Consider the following 19,214-nt stretch of genomic DNA (forward strand, 5'->3'; position numbering starts at 1 on the left):
CTTACCCACCAACGTATTCACATCGCAGCACATTTGCGCTTTCAGGAAATCATACAGCAACAGGAGTGTTTGACATCAATCATTACTCAACACCTTATCCTGTCGACCATCCATACTGGCGCCAAGCTCCGTATCATCCAGCTCAGAATCCGTACTATGCAATGAACCCATATTATCCCATTCCAGCTATGAATGCAACCCCAGCAGTCAATGACACACCCACAATTGCAACTATACCTGCAACCATAACTCAAACCAGCAACACCAGTTCTACTAGTACCTCAACGTCTGCCGCAACCAGCGCAATTGAGTCAAACCAACCGGACACCAGTGAACCTACACCTACACAACCGACTAATCATTCAGGTATTGAAGAGGTCGAAGATGAAGAAGTACACAACGAAAGAGATGAGGATTGGCCCGAAATTGGTATGTAAAGGGTTTCTTTCAACTGTCTCGTATATTTCAATCATCTAGTTCCAGTCCAGAAGTCTCAAGTTCAACGGCTGATAGTATGATTTTTTCTTCTCCTTCTTTCTCTAATCCAACCAATAGGAGCCACCCCGATTTGCCTGCTTCACGGACCAAAAACTGGTAAACAGTTCCTAATGATGGACAACGGTTTGATGTACCTTAACGCAGTTGCTCGCCATCAAGGCTATTCTCTCGCAACCAAAAGTCATAAGAAGAAAAATCATAACACGGTGCGAGTTTATCTCCGTTGTTCTCTTGGTCACAGAGATCCTACTGTAGCCACAAAACGAACGACTTCTTCCAAAAAGACTGGGTGTCTTTTCGAGGTTTCACTCAACTACCGTACCACTGAGGACCGATGGATTGTCACTCAAGACACCTCAAAACCTGACAAACTCTGCCACAATCACGAGCCCTTCAAGAAACCGCACAACTTGGCCATTTACCGCAGATTTGATCCAGCAACACAGCAAAAAATTGAGCTCTTATCATCAACTGGCTGTCGCGCAGCACAGATCAGGTCATTGATCCAAGTCGATCCAGGTTCGCAGCCCTTGGTGCGCGATATACACAATTTCAGGTCGCGTTTGAGGAACAATTGGCTGAACGGCCGAACTGCCATTCAAGGATTGTTTGACTTGATCACTGCTAGTAAATGGGCACATCGGACTCTCACTTCCGCCGATGGTACCCTTCTCAATCTGTTTTTTGCTAGTCCTTCAGGTATCCAGCTAGCTCGTCGATTCCCCACCGTTCTCACCCTGGATTGCACTTACAAAACAAATCGATTTAACTTACCCCTTTTACATATCGTTGGCACAACCAACACTAATCGGTCTTTCACTGTGGCTATGTGTTTCATGAACAGTGAAGTCAAGTCTCAATATGAATGGGCCTTATCACAGCTAAAAGAAGTTGTATTTCAAGACGAAAATGACCAAAAAACACTCAATTTGCCTCAAACCTTTGCAACTGATGCCGAGCCAGCACTGTTCAACGCCATCTCAACTGTTTTCCCCGAGTCAGTACACATACTTTGTGTCTGGCATATCAATCTCAACATAGCCAAAAATTGCAAGAGTAAATTTTCGGACACTGAGTGGACCGAGTTCATGAAACTGTGGAACATCTTTGTCGCCTCCACCACTCAAGAAGACTATGATTCAAATCTTGAAGCGGTAACCAAGGTGGCAAGATCTCATGACATATTTGGTTACCTGGACAGTACATGGCTTCGAAGAACTGAGAAATTCGTCACTTTACACACTTCAAAGACCCTTCACTTTGGTAACTCTTCTACCTCACGAGTTGAAGGCAGTCATTTCCAAGCCAAACGATTCCTAGAAGGACGAAATAACGACTTTATCACTTGCTTCAACTCCTTCAAGCGTTTCGAGGAACATCAAACCAGCGAGATAACGATATCAGTGGGTATTGAGAAGACAAAGAGACTTCAAGACCTTCCCGTATTCTTTAAGGACCTCAACGGAGTTGTATCTCACTTTGCCCTCAAGAAGATGAAGGAGCAGTATCTTTTGTTACCCGACTCACTCCAGAAACCTTGCACTCACACGTTTCGCGGTGCTTGGGGACTACCGTGTTCACACGAAATAGCTACAGCACGTGATCTTCATGACTACCTCTCCCCTGACGAGGTACACAACCAGTGGAAATTGATCATGGAAGTGGCTCCCGAATCACACGAAGGCCTCCTAGTGGCAGCACGTGCAAGGTTTGATCAGTTACTTGAACTACCAGAACACACACTCCGAAAGCTATATGGCGAAATCGGATTGCTTGAATCAGGACAGTATTCTCTTGTCACAATTCTGAACGCCGTGGTTAAACTAGATACACGAGGACGACCTCGTGCCAACATGGGGAAAGGTAAACGCCCAGTTTCTCCTGAAGGAAGATGGAAACCAGATATTGAAATAGCCGAGGCTGCTAAACGACCTCGCGTTAGTAAATGTAGCTTGTGCTTTACTTCCGGCCACAATATCACTACCTGTCCCCTCCGTCCTGCAAATGCGACTAGAGTAGAATCAACTAGCTCCAATCCGATGTCAGGATCTGCTGTTGCTGGTCCGTCCGCTGTCACCGACCACCAACCTAATGATCTTGAAGATGAAGACAACTCAGCATCAGACGACTCAGCATCCATGCACTCACACTCAGATTACGAACTCATTCATTATGAATCAGATGATTCATATGATCAATGTAGCCAATCAGAACAAGATCAAGATCTTTGTCCTTTCTGCGACAATCTACTCCCTTCGGCACCCTCAACTAAGCTGATTGAATTGAAGGCTACTCTTTTGGCCTTGCCAAACATCCGCAAGGGCATTGGCCGCGCCGGAGCGATGACCTTGCCCGTAAGTACATAACAACTTATCGTTCCACTATCATGGATGTTCCTGACTTGTTCTGCATTTTTCGATTCAAAAAGTTCACACAGACGGCTGATTTTTGTCACTTACATCACGCCGAACGTGAGGTGATTCCGCTGGGTATCAGCAAAGGTTGGCCTACGGTCATCGATTTCGATGGCTTAGACATGTATGTGCGCTTGATTCATTACTGATACTGAACCTTACTGAAAAATAAACGGTCTTACTAAATCTATCCACACAGCCGCATCAAGAAGTTTACAGATCTTTTGAACAATATCGTCAACAAGAGTGAAACCTCTGTCTACTTCAAAGAAGCCAAGCTCAAATCGAAACAAATTTGCAATGTGCCAGGTCAGCTAGGCAACTTTGAGGTGGAGCAACCTGGATAGTGAGTTCCTCACTCATCCATCCACTTTCTTGATATCTTTGTCATCACTTTTCTTGATCTTGATCACTAACCTTGGTATTTTATTGGTCCTTTCAGTTACGGATATCAAGGTTATGAGATCATCGTAAGGACATTGGAGAATATATTTATAAAAGACCATAAATCCCTTAATCACCTGGATGCGCAAAGATCAGCCCCTCTCAGTCCCGAGAATTTTCTCCAAAAAGTTCTTATTCCCGAACTTGCTACTTGTCTAATAGCTGAAGATATGGAGTTAGATCGGAAGGATCCTCAGGTTAAGGTGACTTTGGAAGCCAGTCGTGCTTTCGGTGTTGTAGTATTTCCAATGAGAGATGATTTAATTGATCAGAATGAGTTCCAAGGTCAAAAGCGCAAAATTCAAAAGAAGCCTCACCAGAAATCAATCACCTCGGCCGAGAAATCGATCACCTCGGCCGATATTTCTTTGTCTCAAATCACCTCTAAACCTTTGAAGAGTGCCTCATCTTCCATCAAGAAAACGACTTTGGCGTCAATCAAGAAACCCGCACCTTTGCAAGGTACTCTTCAAACTGCTTCGGCTTCCGTCACGAAATCGAAATTGTCTGATGTGGTCAAAGCTGCGGAACAAAAATTTATAGCACAACTGCCGCCTATCACTGTTCCTTACATCAAGTCTGTATTTGATCCACCAGCGTACGGTAACTGTGGATATTTCGCCATTGCTAAAGCCCTCCAATGTTACGATGAGGAATCTTACGCTTGGGTTCGTCACCACTTACACGAAGAGCTGTTCAAGCATCAAGAAGTCCATGAACAGCTGATATCGACTGCCTTTGGAATGAAGGCTAGCGGTATGAAGACTCGCAGTAAGGCACCTTATGCCACCGAAATAGTCGACGACCTGCTCATGCGATTTGAACCCCAGGGGTTGGAATGTACTAAACAATACTGGATGCGCATGCCTTATTCAGGCTACGTCATTGCCAGTGCCTATGAATGCCCGGTGATTCTTTTCAATCCGGTCGAAACGAACTGTTATACATTTTTCCCTTACCGCACACCACCTAACAAGAATGATCCTATCATTCTTGCTTTTGTAAATGATGAACATTTTGTTTCTTTGGACACCGGCGGTGGTTTGGTTCCATTTCCAGATATATACGGTCAGGCCCAATCAGCAAGCATCACTTTGACCAAAATCCCTGAATGGATTTGTAGTTGTCAAGCTCAATTCGACCTTTGGGCTAATCGATAAGAGAGAAGTCCGTAGTTTTTCTGCGTTTCTTTTCTTTTTAACCTTGCTTGGTGGTTGTATGCTCTTAACTCTGTGTTGTTTGTTGTTGTATCTATGAACCTCTCACCGTTCTCTATGTTATGTTATTTTGCTAGCTATGCTGTATGCCCCTATGCGTTTATGTATAATTCAACCTATTTATGCCGCACTTAGTTCGGTGGTCTTGTGACTTTCAGACAGGCAGCTAGCTGAGAAAACATGGAAAGTTGAAACCAAAATGTAGCCCCTTCTTCGATATGCAGCCCCTATGTTTTTAAATAAAGGGCTGCCAGACGAGTGTAGCCCGGTGTCCGGTCCGAGATGGGGCTGCGGATACTGCACCGAGGGCTCGAAATAGTGAAATCCATACACTTTTTCATGTTTATTTGTATCAATTAAACTTGGAGCTGTTGATCATAAGCAAGTACATGTACAGATGATAAGGTAAATCACAAGTGATAAAGATTGAAAGTTGAATAATGCCAGCTGTATTCTATTTTGTAAGAAAATAATCTAATTTAAGCTAGAAGAATAAGTACAATAATGTTCTTGAGAGTGAAGTTTTACTGTCTATAAAGTTTGTATTAAGTTGATATTGAGCTAATTTGGTTATATTAATACCCAGCCAGGATTGTGTTGAGAGATGGATTGATTTTCAGATTGATATTTGAATTTGGATCAATTTGTAAATTTATGAGTGTTAAGAAGTGTAAAAATTAGTTTTCAAGAAAGATGATTTGAAAAAAACTAACAATAAATAATGCACCTTGAATTTAAACAAAGATGAGAATACATAAGACATTTATACCCAATCTCTACAAATTCAAATTGTTTTGATCCATCAATGTGAACACAAGAAACGGTAGGATCTGATTGGATCTGATCATCTTCATTGTTACCATTATTGTTTGAAACAAATTGAGATGTATCTTCATTGCTATTCAGATGCAAGTCATATTGACTTGGCCTTCTTTTGATTTGTCCAGTTTGAAAATGTCCATGAAATCCAATCAAAGGTTTTTCTAATTCATTGAGATTATGTACTTGATTTCCGGATTTATTTTTTTCTTTTATGTAAATTATACTTTCAAACTTGATAACTTGATTCTGGTGGACATGATGTTGTATAAAGTTCCATCATGAACCTGATCCAATAAACCTAAGTGTAGGTAATAAATTTGTCAAGTTTGGTTTCTGATTGTTCATGTTATGTGACTTCTACCAATTCACTTGATGATAATAAAACAAAATCTTGTGATATGTTGGATTGATCTTGCCATGACACTATTACAAAGGTTCTATCTGGACCAAATTTCTTATGAAAGGGTTTCTGAGATCATAGAAAATAACTCGGGAAAAGATTAGTGTGTGATTTTTAAATTTAAAGAAATAGAGGGAATGACTTACCACTGATATGATGATCTACCATTCATTCTAAACCTTCTACTCTTTCTATACCTAGACCATAATGATGATGAATACAATGTTGACTATCACCTCTATAGTTTTGACCATCAAACTCTGCATGATGAGCTGCGAGCTAAAAACAAAAAGAAAAGAAGCAAATCAGTTTGTAGATTTCCAGAATAAGATCATAATGAGAGATAGAGTAGAGTGTGATTACATTCAAAGCAAAAAAATTGGCATTCTAGAAATTTGAATCGTTCTTCTAATCAATTCATCTGGATCCATCATTCTAAAAGGTTTCAAACCATTCATCAATCCATCAAATTAATCTACTAATAATACCCCATCATTTGCTACAATTGTAAACCCTTCTTTGACTCATTTTGGCGGTTCTAAATCATAACGAGTTCTATAATTTGATTTAAATGGCTTATAATAAGTCGATTGTGCTTCTAATCATTTTTTTCATCTTGATCTCACTAATCTTAATTTACTTTGAATCGGATGTGGTGGTAAGATATGATCAGATGGTGAAGTTCCCAATGAGTTTATAGCTGATTCGATTGAAGAATGAAGATTTGAAAATAAAACCAAGAGTTGATCATTGATGAAACGAACAGATTCAAGATGAGATGATTGAAAAACCTTCAATTGATCTTCTTCATTCAAGTTTATCAGATGATGTTGCAGTCAAAGTTAATAAGATGAGCTCAATCTACGGATCATGATGATGACTTGGCTTTACCTGTTGAATCATCTTGTCCTTGATCGATTTGGTCGGGTTAGCTATGTAAAGGCAACAATGGATTTTTTGAAGGTTATGCTTTTGATCAATAGATCCCTAATAGTGATGACAAGAGTCCGATTCAAAGTAAGTCGATTTCATTCAGGTTTATTTGATCGAGCTACAGACCAATGAGGTAGTGATTGAGATTCAAAGGATCGTGCGATGACCACCTTGATACATAAACATTTCCGGTGAGAAAATCACCCCAGTATCTATTTTAGTATGTTGCGAGAAGCAAGAAAACACGTCAGCAAATCAACTGAGATCTGGCAGGCAAAACCATTGATGGAACCACCAAACATAGTAGCAGTGATAATGGTAGGTAATACGCCAATCAGATGAGGGTTGTGGGTTTGAGTTGTTGGAGTTGTTTGGTCAAGAATTGCTCTACAACACATTTTCAAAAGGCCCTGTTTTTCAGCAAAAACATAAATTAGCGCCAAACCCTTTGTGACAAAAAAAAGGACAGTTGTCCAAGGTCACAATTCATCAACCTGGTTTGTATCCTAAAAACGGTGTAGCTGAAATGAAGACCTACTGAAGAATGTTAGAACAAGAGATATTTCGAAATTTCTGGAAAGGTAGGTGAAAGGTTATGACAAACATAATGAATGGATCCATAAGTTGATCCTACAAATGCTAATCAAATTGAATGTATTTCAAAACTTTTTCAGTCTCCATCATGAAGCATTGAATACGACAATGAGTGATACTGACTTGAAGCAAGAGTTCCTGTGATGATGGTTTAAGCCTTTTGTTGAGCAACTATTGTATTAGTTGATGAGGTGATTGTATCAGAGTCAATGACACCTTCCGAACGTAAGCTCATGGTCATTTGTGGTACACAAATATTGTTCTGGAAATTTCCAGAACGCTTTTTCCAGAACGCCAGAAGTTTTTTTGTTTGGTGTGTTCTGGCGTTCTGGTGTTCTGCAACTTTGAATGCCCCACACTCCAGAATTCCAGAAGCCCGACTACACCATGAACCAAACCACCACCTACTCCGCTGGCACTCCCCTCATCCCCTAGGACACCAAATCTCATCCCTCTCCCATCTCAGCACTTCCATTCTCACTTCTCGATTATGGCTCAAAAAAACCCAACCTCAACTTGAAAGATTCATGTATGTATAATATTACATACTTTCTCAAAGGCAGATGGGGAAGATTGGCCTGCCGAGTTGAAAGTTCAAAGCGATTGAAGAACTCTGAACGCCTGTTTCAATCGACAGGACATTTAAGGCCTCTTTGCACCAAACCCATCGCACAAACGACTGATGTTCATGAATCCGGGCAAGATACTACGCGGCAAGATGCTTTTTTCACTCAATCTATTGCGACTCAAAGTGTTTGAAATGGGCTTGGGAACAATAATCATTTTATCTTTCATCTTAGTGTCGCTGTTTCACTAGTTTTCAAGCTTTTGTGTTTTCTTTCTAGTTTCCTTCTATATAGCTTTCTAACTAACAAGTACAAAGAGTACAAATTGAGACTTAAGAAAGAATCTCAATATGATGATACCTGTATCAATCGATTTTTGTGCTTGAAAACCGGGAGAAAGTGGATGAAAATCATAAGAATAAAACGGCCTCTATGTATCGATTGGATTGCAGTGAAAGCTTTGCCTCTGAGTATTAATTGATTCACGGTGAATGACCCATCTCAAGCCAATAAAAATTTCTCGATACCTGGAATGGGTTCCGTATAGAAGTTTGGTGATCTGAAGTTCAAATTGAAGGTCGATTAAAAGGCCTGAAGCGCAGATGGGTGAATTTGTAAAGTGAACGGCGTGATAACTTGATCTTCTTGGGTTGGCTTGAGGTAGTCGTTGCTGATCACTTGATCCATGTTTGTTAGGTGATGCATGTGGGGAATGAACGGCTGCAGCAGAAAGTTTATGTGTGTATTTGTGTTTTTTCCAGAACGCCAGAACGCTTCCCGAAGGGTTCTGGAGTTCTGGAAAAAACCTTCTGGAAATTGCCAGAACGATATTTGTGTACCATATATCAAAGATAATAACAAGACTGACAAAATTCTTCAATCCCAGGACTAGCGGTTGCTTCACGACTTTCAGAGAATCCAAACATCACGGTCTTGGTCCTTGAGGTTAGATCTCTGTGATAACTGTATTTATGAAGAGTCATTTGCCTTTCAGCTTCTGAAAAAATATTGATCAAATAGGCTGGTGATCGCGGCATGGGGAACATTGGGATCTCTATCCCTGGTCTTGCGGGTACACTTTGTCCGCTCAAAAAGACTTACTTTGAAACTCAATATATATTCCGACCCTGGAGGTAGCACTTTCAGGACTCAAGTAGACTGGAATTATTCGACGATTGCTCTGAAGCAAGCTGAAAATCGTTCTATCATATACCCTCGTGGTAAGGTGAGTTGACACACAGTCAGTGAATTGCGCGAAACAAGCTCGCTTACGTGAAACTTGCGCTTGCCTTTGATAAAGGTCTTGGGTGGTTCCTCTGCAATCAACTTTATGCTAACTACCAAAGCATCTCGCCACGACTACAATACATTTGAGAAATTAGGAAATCCAGGATGGTAGGATATTTCTCGTCATCAGTCCGTAAGATCTACATCTCAAACTAAAAGATATACACCGACTTAATTTATCGGTTCAAAAGGGGATGGGATGAATTTGATCGTGCTGCAAAAAAGTCCGAAAACCTTCTCATCCCTCCTCCATCTGCGAATTTTTCATTTTCAACCGAGTACCACGGCAAAAATGGTCCTGTCAAGACTTCTTTTTCAAAGTTTCTTCCTCCAATTGTAGCAAAATATTTCCCTGCAATCAAGAAGCTTGGTCATGTGAGAACTTTCACGGACAATTTCAAAGGAGATGTAAAAGGGCCTGCTTATGTACCTTTGACCATTGACGACAATTTGGAACGGGTAACAAGTGCTAGTGCTTATTGTGAGTCCCACTTCCATCTAACTCGATCTCTGCATAGAAGCCTCATTGGTGAACACAATCATAGATTTTCCAATTGCTTCGCGGCCGAACCTGGTGGTTCGAGTGAAATCTGAAGTTGATCGTCTCTTGGTCTCAAGTTCAAAGACAGAGGAGGTAACTGTCGGAGGCGTGGAATATATCTCTGAAGGCTTGATTAGAACAACTTTTGCTCGTAAAGAGGTCATACTGAGTGCGGGTTCGATTGGCTCTCCTGCCATTCTAGAGCGCAGTGGGATGGGTGATTCATCCGTGCTGAAAAAGTTCAACATTCCAGTCCTCCTCAACCTTCCGGGTGTAGGAGCAAACTTAATCGATCACCCAATGAACCTAAACGTCCACCAACTCAAACCCGGTTTCTTTTCCTCAGATAAACTTGCCCGCAATGCTACCTACGCAGCCGAACAATTGGATCTCTATAACACTCGTCGTGAAGGGATATTAACCCAGGTCGTCTCGCTCTTGGACTTTGAGCCTTTGCGTGTTGTTTTGACAGAAGAAGAAATTTCAGAAGGTCTTCAATATCTTGAGCATAACTCCACTTCCTTGCCTCCGCAGATTTTTGAAGCTATCAAGGAGCAGGTCTTAAGTGGCACGCCATTTGAATTTCTCGTGATCAATCAAGGCTCAGCCCAACTCGAGGTGAGTTGACTTGCTTACGTGATTTATGCTAAAATTGACTATTGGACCGAAAAATAGGGCACATCGGCCTTTTCCGCATCTCAGAACGTCTCATAGTAGGTCTTTTGAATGATGAGTTTTTCCGATCATGAAAAAAAGAAGAGCTAAAGTCCACCTCAACTTTTTTATTTCCAGCATCGCTATTGCGTCATCTTTACAATATCCATTCTCACGTGGATCATCACACATCAGTAGCCGTGATCCAACAGAGCCACCTCTGATTGACACCGGTAAGCTGAATTCACCGGTGATGAGAGTGGTAGGATGAAAGTTGACTTGTCCTTCTACTTGGTCGCTACATGAAGGATTTCTCAATCACCCGTTTGGTTTGTGGCTCTTTGCAAAGGCATGCAAGCATTCCAGGAAGATCATGCAAGGCAAAGAGTGGGATGATGTGATATTGGGAGAGATATCTCCGGGAAACACGGTTCATACTGATGAAGATTGGAGGCGATTTGCAGCCAAAAACATAGACACATTTTGTAAGTCTCTATTGCTATTAATGTGATTCTGAAGAGTGATTAAAGTCGCTCTTTTTATTTAGATCACCCTGTGGGTACAGCAGCAATGCTACCGCGAGAGCTGGGCGGTGTGGTGGACCCCGATTTAAGAGTATATGGCACTCATAATTTGAGAGTGATCGATGCAAGGTAAATTACAGTTCTCAGTAGGGGCTTCATGATGGAGTTGAATTCCAACTGACCAAAATTGATATTTATTTATTTTGCTTGCACAAAGTATCTTCCCGGTTCACATAGCTACTCATCCTCAACTATCAATATATGCTATTGCTGAGATTGCGGCAGAAAAGATACTGGAATCTAGAGCCTGAGGCTTTTTCTGATTTGCCTCACTCTTTTCTTTGTCAAACTAAAGATCACAATATCTCTCCATTTGTTTCTGTTCCTCAAATTTGTCATACTTCCTCTCTTCCATGGACAATTCAATTCCTGTTCATTTTTTTTATGAAAATGGACTTACGCCAAACAATGCTACACCGTGTCAATATGTGTGCAGCATGGCAACGTGCACACACGGAGAGTTTTGAAACAAATCTCAAAGTCTTTTGGTCGGATTGAGACTGAGATTGTTGTTGAGCACCCTTTGTGAATAGTGGTTTATTCATAGGATTTGCGGGATCCTTTGTCATCAACTGGGGTCAACTGACTTTCAATGTCCCAGTCAATACCGGAATTGCTCCGCTGCATATAGCGGTTGCGGAGCGGTTGATGCATCCGCTATATACGCGGATAAATATAGCGCAGCCTGCGCTCCGCACACGAGGGGCTGAAAAACCCATATGATGATGATGATGATGATGATTGTATGATGGATAAATATCCAGAAAATTGTATGTACACTGTACACCCACTTTGGTGCCTGTGTGTGGTGCAACTGAGTGCACACCACCAAAGAGACACAGTGATTTTGGATGCATATGCAGCACAAAAACATCATTTGGTAATAGGGGGTTTCAAGTTGGCTGTTTTCATGTCATTAAATGCTACAACAACTTGCCCATTGTTGTAAAATATGTGTAGATTTTTTAAATCAGAACACATTTTAGGTGTCCCAAATCAAAGAAACACCTGTTTTACACAGACTCCTTTTGGACAACTTGTCTGAATTGTTAAAAAACATGTAAGAAAAACTAAAATTGAAACCCCCTAATGCCAATTGTGTCAAAAGGCACACACAGACTTTTGCACATATGTGCAAAAATTTTGTGCATTCTTGAAAACAAAAGAAGTCATATTGTTTGACATATTCAACTGCAACAAGGTGTGACTCTCTATTGCCCTTGGTCCTCAACCCATCACAGTGAGTTTCTTTTGGACTTGTCTGTCTATTTTCCTGTGTTTTTTTCTATTGTTTTCTCTCCAATCATGCACAAAATCAGCTCACCAGCACCCTAACCTCAAACTCAATACATTTATCCCTTTCACTCATCTAGTCAATCCCTTTTTCAATTTCTTCAAAATAACAATGTGTTACTCTCTTCCCTCAAATGGCTTCCACTGGTTGCCTCTTTTCTTTTAAATTCAAAACTTATTAATTTAAACTAAAGAGTGATTCATTCAAATTCAAATAATATTCATTCAAATTCAAACTAATTCATTTAAATTCCAAACTTATTCTTTTAAACTCAAACTGATTGATTTAAAGTAAATTGGTTTTGAAAAATCACAAACCTGCTACACCTGTTTTTTGTTGAATACAATGAAATCTTGACAAAATCACAAGTATTTTGAATGTGTGAATGAGCGCATGATGAAGGATTGACCTCCATTGTTCTCAAAAGCAGGAGCTTCAAAGGAATTGTTTGATCAGTAAACCTTTGACATGAGTCCAATCAAGTGGATGACACCATGTCTGTATCCTTGTAGCACATCAATGTTGACACACAAAGGAATTTTGATAGACACTCAAAAGACCCTTCAAAGATGTCTCCACAACAGGTATCTCTTCCCTTTGTCAATTGAAATGTTGAAAATCAGTCAACCCCAGCTGCTGACAAAGGATCCGGAAGATCATATTTTATTCTCAAAAGGGGCTCAACAACAATCTCAGTCTAAATCCAACCAAAATGCTTTCAAATTTGTCTCCAAACTCTCCATGTGTGTACCTCAATGTGCTACAAGGATACTGACATGGTGTAACATATGAACCCTATTGAGCCCAAGTTGGTTTTTTACTTCTGGAAGGTTCCCAAGCTCATCCAATTCTGTTGATGTACTGATACCATATCTCAAAGATCCATATGTTAATATATATTTGCAGTACTCAAAGCAAGTATGTAAATAAATGTACATATTTTTGGTACATACTTTTCTTGGCGGGGAAAACAAGTCCAAAAGTATATTTTTCCTCCACCAATAAAAGTATATGTATATGACAACTACATATATGTACATGTGTAGCTTTGAGTACTGCAAGGTATCACTGCCAGCATTAAAGAGGTTCCCAGATGGGAATACAGGTCCTAGTGATCAGATTCCCATTCTGCTACTGTTACACAGTTCCATGAATATTTCCTGAGTAGCCATTGTGATATATGTAGTCAATATTTTGAAATGTGCGTCTCAATCTGAACAAAGTTACAGCATGTATTACACATGATTTTCTTATCTAGATGAGCAGATAACTGAGCGGACCTGTATGTAGCTGATAGCTAAGGATTTACTCAGATGTTTGCACATATGTAGTGTATGCTTTATGGCTCAGATGTGCAGTGCAAGATGATTTGATTCTCCATTCTTCTCTCAATGATATTCCCAGCCTAGGTCATGTTCCAACCAGGGAACCTATTTAATGCTGGCAGTGTATATAGAGTGCTATTGCTCAAACTTAATGAAGTCCCAACCTGGACTTAACCAGCAACAGATAACTTTTGAAGGGATTTAGATTGAACAAATCCAGGAGCAGCACTATATAGATAGGGTGCCTGCACTTATTTTTCATTATACACATTAAGGTCTTTGGCTTGTGATTTATGCAAGCAGAGGAGATCACAGATTTTGTGGAAATCCCCCAACAGAACTCACGCCAAAATCTGCACATTGGGTATAAGCTAACTTAACTAAGTCCCTCTTGGACAAGCGAGTAGTCAAGAGAGGGACTTATGGCTTATACATGAAATTTGGTGTGTGAGCCAATTTTTTTTGGCTGGGGACTTTTTCAACCCTGAATAGCTCTTGGGCCCAAGAAAGGCCTTGTGCGCCTGCTGATTCTACACACCTGAATGTATCTCACTCCTTATCTTGCCCATTTATTGCAGAGTCATGAGAGGGTAGAGTTTGGAAAAAACACCATAATACCTGAGAAAGCTGTTCAATGTGTCAAAACCTCACACCAGGCAAGCTGGATTGTTACACACAACTCAATTTTTCAATTCTGGTGTCTAGCACTTTCTGAAACCCAAGAAATAAATTTAAAAGACCCAATATGTGTAGGTTGAGCAGGCGCACAAGGTCTCTCTTAGGTCCAGAGGATATTTATTTGCAAGGGATGGAGCTATTCAGGGTTGAAATAGTCCCCAGCCAAGGCAAATTGGCTCACACACCAAATTTCATGTAAAAGGCTAAGCCATAAGTCCCTCTCTCAACTACTCGCTTGTCCAAGAGGGACTTAGTTAAGTTAGGGTATAGGTCCCTCCCTGGAGTTGGTGGTTAGGTCCAGGTTGGGACTTAGTTAAGTTTGGCTATTGCTTCTGAAGTTGTTTACTTCAAATTAATGCATCGACCCGGACCTGACCTGGAAATTCTCAGCTGGCCTGGGACCAGCTCAGCTTCAAACCAGGTCAGCCGGGTCCGGTAGCCCAAACTTGATGATGGCTTCAAAAAAAACAAATGACCCATGAAATTGATGTGGTATAGGCTCAAATCCTAAATTGCGCTTCAGATGCATTTATAAGAGCCTTGGATGGCAAAAATAATGTATAAAAGTCTGAACATTTGAAGAAATTGAGCTTGTTCCTAGCCTGTGACGGTACAAAGAATTCCATTCGCAGGAATGAGAAGGGTGACAGGCGTAGTGGGGATATCACAGAAGGTGATGGGATGTCACTCCCACCACCCACGAATTTGGAAGGTGAGAAGGAAAAATTTCCTTCCGCCCCTCCATGACGAATTCTCCTCTCACTACTGAACCTTGTCACTCGTGCAAGATCTCTTTCTTCGCTCTTCTCGAATTTTTCAAAGGAAACTCCACACAAACTTAGATCTCAGCTGTCAGATATTTAGATCTCAGATTTCAGATTATAGCAAATCCATTCTTCTAATAGCTTTAACAATTGTGGATGTGGAGAACACTTAAGAGGAATAAGTCTACAAATTCAATTCAATCTAAGAAAATGTTAGAAGCCTCAAAGATCGAAGAAGAGAAGAAGAAGGCCCACGCCTTAAGATTGAAAGAGCAAGCGGAAGAAAGAGAAAGAAGGGCAGGTTCCAGAGATCCGAACGCAAACATCCCGCCTTCGATATCGGTAGCTACGACATCGCTGTTGGACCAAGGAGGCCCCCCATTGGGAGACCAAGATACGCCTTCTACGTTGGGAACCAACCTGGAGAGAAAGAGTGTGTCAGATGAAAGAGCGAACATCGGCGGAGAGACGGGAGGAGATGGAAAGTTAGTGATTAGTCTTAGTGATGAAGAAGAGGTCGACTCATCGTCATCATCATCGGAAATGGAAGGTGGAAAGACAGGTGGGAAAAGCTTAGAGAAGAAGAAGAAATCAAAAGGAAAGAAAAAGAAAAGAGGAAAGAGTGTGGAAGTGACAGACTTACTCGAAGATGAACACGCCTCGAAGAAGAAGAAATTACTCTTTGAAGGTTTGATCGAACATGATCATAGTAAGTCTTTCTAGTTCACAGAAACCCCTCCCCCACTTCCGGTCTTAATGTCATGGAAAAAGAAAGTTGTAGCTTCCCAAGATAGCTCCTGTAAACACCTAGGTAGTAGCCCACCGTGGCTCCCATTATCCATTATGATCAGTTTGCAAAGAAACTAGGTATCTTTCCCAAGACTAAATGTTGGTAGCAGCATAATCAGCTCCCACGTCCTAGAGATCAAGTAGAAGTCAGGAAACTCCTAGACCGACATCCCTCAATTAAAGGAGATATAACCACGCACTGCCGGAAATCCCTGTATTAACAACGCTCCCTAATCCAGTAGGTTGTAGCAGTGGGTTGGCCATCGCTAGTTCCACCAGAATTTATGGGGATCTATAATAGAGGAAGCTCCAATTATGGTTGTCGTAGCTTCACACTCTTGTCATTAAGACCTCCTTAACCTTATACCTAATCCAAACAGAAAGAGTTTCAAGACTGATGGTTAACATGGGGTTCTTATGCATTTGGTAGTAGGCACGGCAGAGCAGTTAGGTTATCCTCTGACCCAAGAAACACAGACCACCTTACCGCCAGAACCGAAGACCATCCAGGCTGAGAAACGGAAGGCGTCCATTTTGGTCGATACCCGTCCCCTCATTGAACGCCTAGCGGAGGCCATTGACGGAGTAGACATGGACTTAATCCAGACCTTGAGAAGAGAAATGGTTAAGGAGGAGGAACATAACACGTTAAAGATGGAAGTGAAGAACTTAGAGAAAGAACACAAGAAAGAGGCGAAGAAGAAAGTCATGGAAACGGGAAAGAAGAAAGAAGGAAAGAAGAAATCGGGAAAGAGGAAGAAAGCTCACAAAAGACCTAAGAGCAAAAGAAAGAGGAAAACATCCTCCTCTTCTAGCTCGAGTAGCTCGTCGTCATCAGACTCCAACAGCTCCTCTTCTTCATCTTCGTCTGAATCAGACTCTTCAGACTCTTCCTCGTCCGACTCGGATTCGTCCAGCTCTTCAGACTCTTCGTCGGATTCGAATGAGGAAAACATCTTTATGCAGAAAGCCAATGTTAAATTCGAACTTAATGCCATTGCAGGTTTGGATCTACCAGACCTCCCAGAACGTTGGGATAAATGTTTCAAGAAGCTGAAACGATATGTACCTCTATCCGTGTTCAAACGCTCCTACATACAGTCAACTCCCTCTAATTACATACAGTTTGGCGGGTGGTTTTCTCATGCACTTAAAGGAATATGCACTTATAGACCTCATTTTGGCTGGCAAACCCCTTTTTGGCGGCAAAAAATCCTATGCACATAGAGAATTATGCACTTACAGGGATATCAAGTTAGAGGGAGTTGACTGTAGACGATTACCACTCTAATGTGGATGATATTTCAAAGAAAGGAAAGAAAAGTTTCAACTTGTCGACTTCAGAGCGTGACCTTGAACAACAAATGACCTACGGCGATTTCATCATGGCATGTGACCTAGAGGCCAGATACGCGGACGAACTTTACGGTCACGAAGCCTATGCCAAGTATATCGCAAAACACAAGGAGGTGGTTAGTCAACTCATGGTCCAACATAAGTGTTGGATGGTCGCACTTAGGTATCACTTAATCATTCGAGCCTTGATCTTCAGGAAGAGATCTAAGATCATGTATAAGAGGAGGAAAAATGGGAAAAAGGGGAAGAGGGTAGAGAAGGTCGTTTTACCGGATGGAGTTCAGATGGAGGCAGCCACTAGAGCCAAGTGGGATGCAGAAACGGCAGGTGATTTGAAGTTCAAAGGTAATCCCTACGCCGTGGGCCAAGCAAAGTTCGGTTTTGATTTTTACACTGGTCAACCCGTTACGAGAGTTAACCCGGTGGCGAGTACGTCGAAGATTCCGGATAATCAGCAAGGAGAGAATGAGAGCGGGAACTGGGGTGGAAAGGACAGACCAGATAAGAGAAAGCGAGGAGGGAATCGTGGTAGGGGAAACAAAGGAGGAGGATTTCACCAGCCAAAACCCTATTTTGCCCCTAGAAACTCTTGGGGAAATCACTTCCAAGGTGTCCAGGGTGGGGGGATGTACAACCAGAACTATCACCAGTTCAGTTCCCAATACCCGAATAATACGGCGTATTATGGCCAAGGAGGTCAAGACTGGATCACCCATGGTCAGCAGCATGCGAACAAGCAAACAGCAAACCAGAAGGGGAAGGGCAAAGCCCAAGATCATAACCAGTGGTGAGCGAGTACACTTTCAAGCTCAGGAGAGTGAAATAGAACTGACTTTGTTGGACGCCCCCTGGGATACCATCCACTGTCCACCTTTTTCGATCACGATTCAATCACATTCCGCTCCTATTCCCACGTCTGATGTTGCACACAACCTTTGTCGCTACTTTTCACTTGTTACCCATGATGGTACAAAGATGATTCTGTTGTTTTTCCTTTCTGTGTTGTTGGGTTAGTCATGTGAAACAACTAGCAATGATAATGACGGTTTGAATGTGTTACCTTGACTTCTCCCCCGTGTCCGATTGATAGACGCATAGCCCCCGTGGCCCACGCCAATGGGTCTTGGAAAATGACAGACTAGTCCTGAGAGAGAATGTAGATCTGTGTGAGTCTTGGCCAGAAGAAAGGGTACAGTTAGACTCACCTAAGCCGAATGACGCGTTATTACCGGAAGTGAGTGAAAAGGAAGATGGAAATTCCTCGTCTTCAGATGAGTCATCTTCCACTATAGAAGAAAAACCAATCCTACCTCTCAGTAAAAGGAAACTGTTCAAAGAACAATTCGTGACTAAATGGCCAACTCCAGTTCGGTGCGACATGTTAATAGAGAAATGGAAGGAGATGATGAGTGAAGCAGGTCTGCATGACGACATCCCCTATATACTAGAAGGCTTCAAAGAAGGCTTCTGCTTAGGAATTCCTCAGCATTCAATTGGTAACAAGAGGTGGTACACACCCAATAACCATTCAGGAGCGTTAGATGTCAAAGATGAAATAGAGAAGACTTTAGCTAAGGAACTTAGAGAAGGAAGAATAGCCGGACCTTACTCACACGACGAGCTGTACAATCGTTTCGGTTTCTTTCGTTCTAATCCTATGGGAAGCGCTACAAACGGCGATGGTTCAATCAGGTTGATAAATGATTTGTCCTTTCCCAAAGACGACGAGGAAATTCCTTCAGTTAATTCATTCGTCGACAAAATGAATTACGAGACGTCTTGGGACGACTTCAAGCGAGTAGCCAAGTTCTTTCGAGAAAACCCGGGTGAATGGCTGTTAGCGGTGTTCGATTGGGCCAAGGCCTACCGTCAACTCCCGGTGCATCATAGCCAGCGGAAGTATCTCATCATCAAGGACTTTCGAGGTCGGTTATGGGTGGACTTGGCAGTCGGTTTTGGAGGCGTCGCGAGCTGTGGTGTGTTCGGAGCTCCAGCAGAAGTCTGGAAGAAGATCATGATTAGCAAATTAAGACTGCCAGTCATCTTCCGGTGGG

At 41.7% G+C, this 19,214-nt stretch overlaps 1 protein-coding gene across 1 annotated transcript; it reads left to right on the plus strand.

The window, feature by feature from the left end:
- Window positions 1-8,923: 8,923 nt before the first annotated feature.
- MELLADRAFT_100998 (uncharacterized protein) lies at window positions 8,924-11,205 on the plus strand (the record flags this gene model as incomplete). The annotated part of the gene is made up of 10 exons (XM_007403466.1): window positions 8,924-8,969; window positions 9,022-9,113; window positions 9,189-9,283; window positions 9,367-9,656; window positions 9,721-10,334; window positions 10,392-10,429; window positions 10,509-10,603; window positions 10,679-10,855; window positions 10,918-11,023; window positions 11,112-11,205. 10 exons carry the CDS (start codon window positions 8,924-8,926, stop codon window positions 11,203-11,205), a joined length of 1,647 nt encoding a protein of 548 aa, XP_007403528.1.
- Window positions 11,206-19,214: the final 8,009 nt, after the last annotated feature.

This window comes from Melampsora larici-populina (assembly GCF_000204055.1).
Source record: "Melampsora larici-populina 98AG31 unplaced genomic scaffold MELLAscaffold_1, whole genome shotgun sequence".
Classification (NCBI taxonomy): domain Eukaryota; kingdom Fungi; phylum Basidiomycota; class Pucciniomycetes; order Pucciniales; family Melampsoraceae; genus Melampsora; species Melampsora laricis-populina.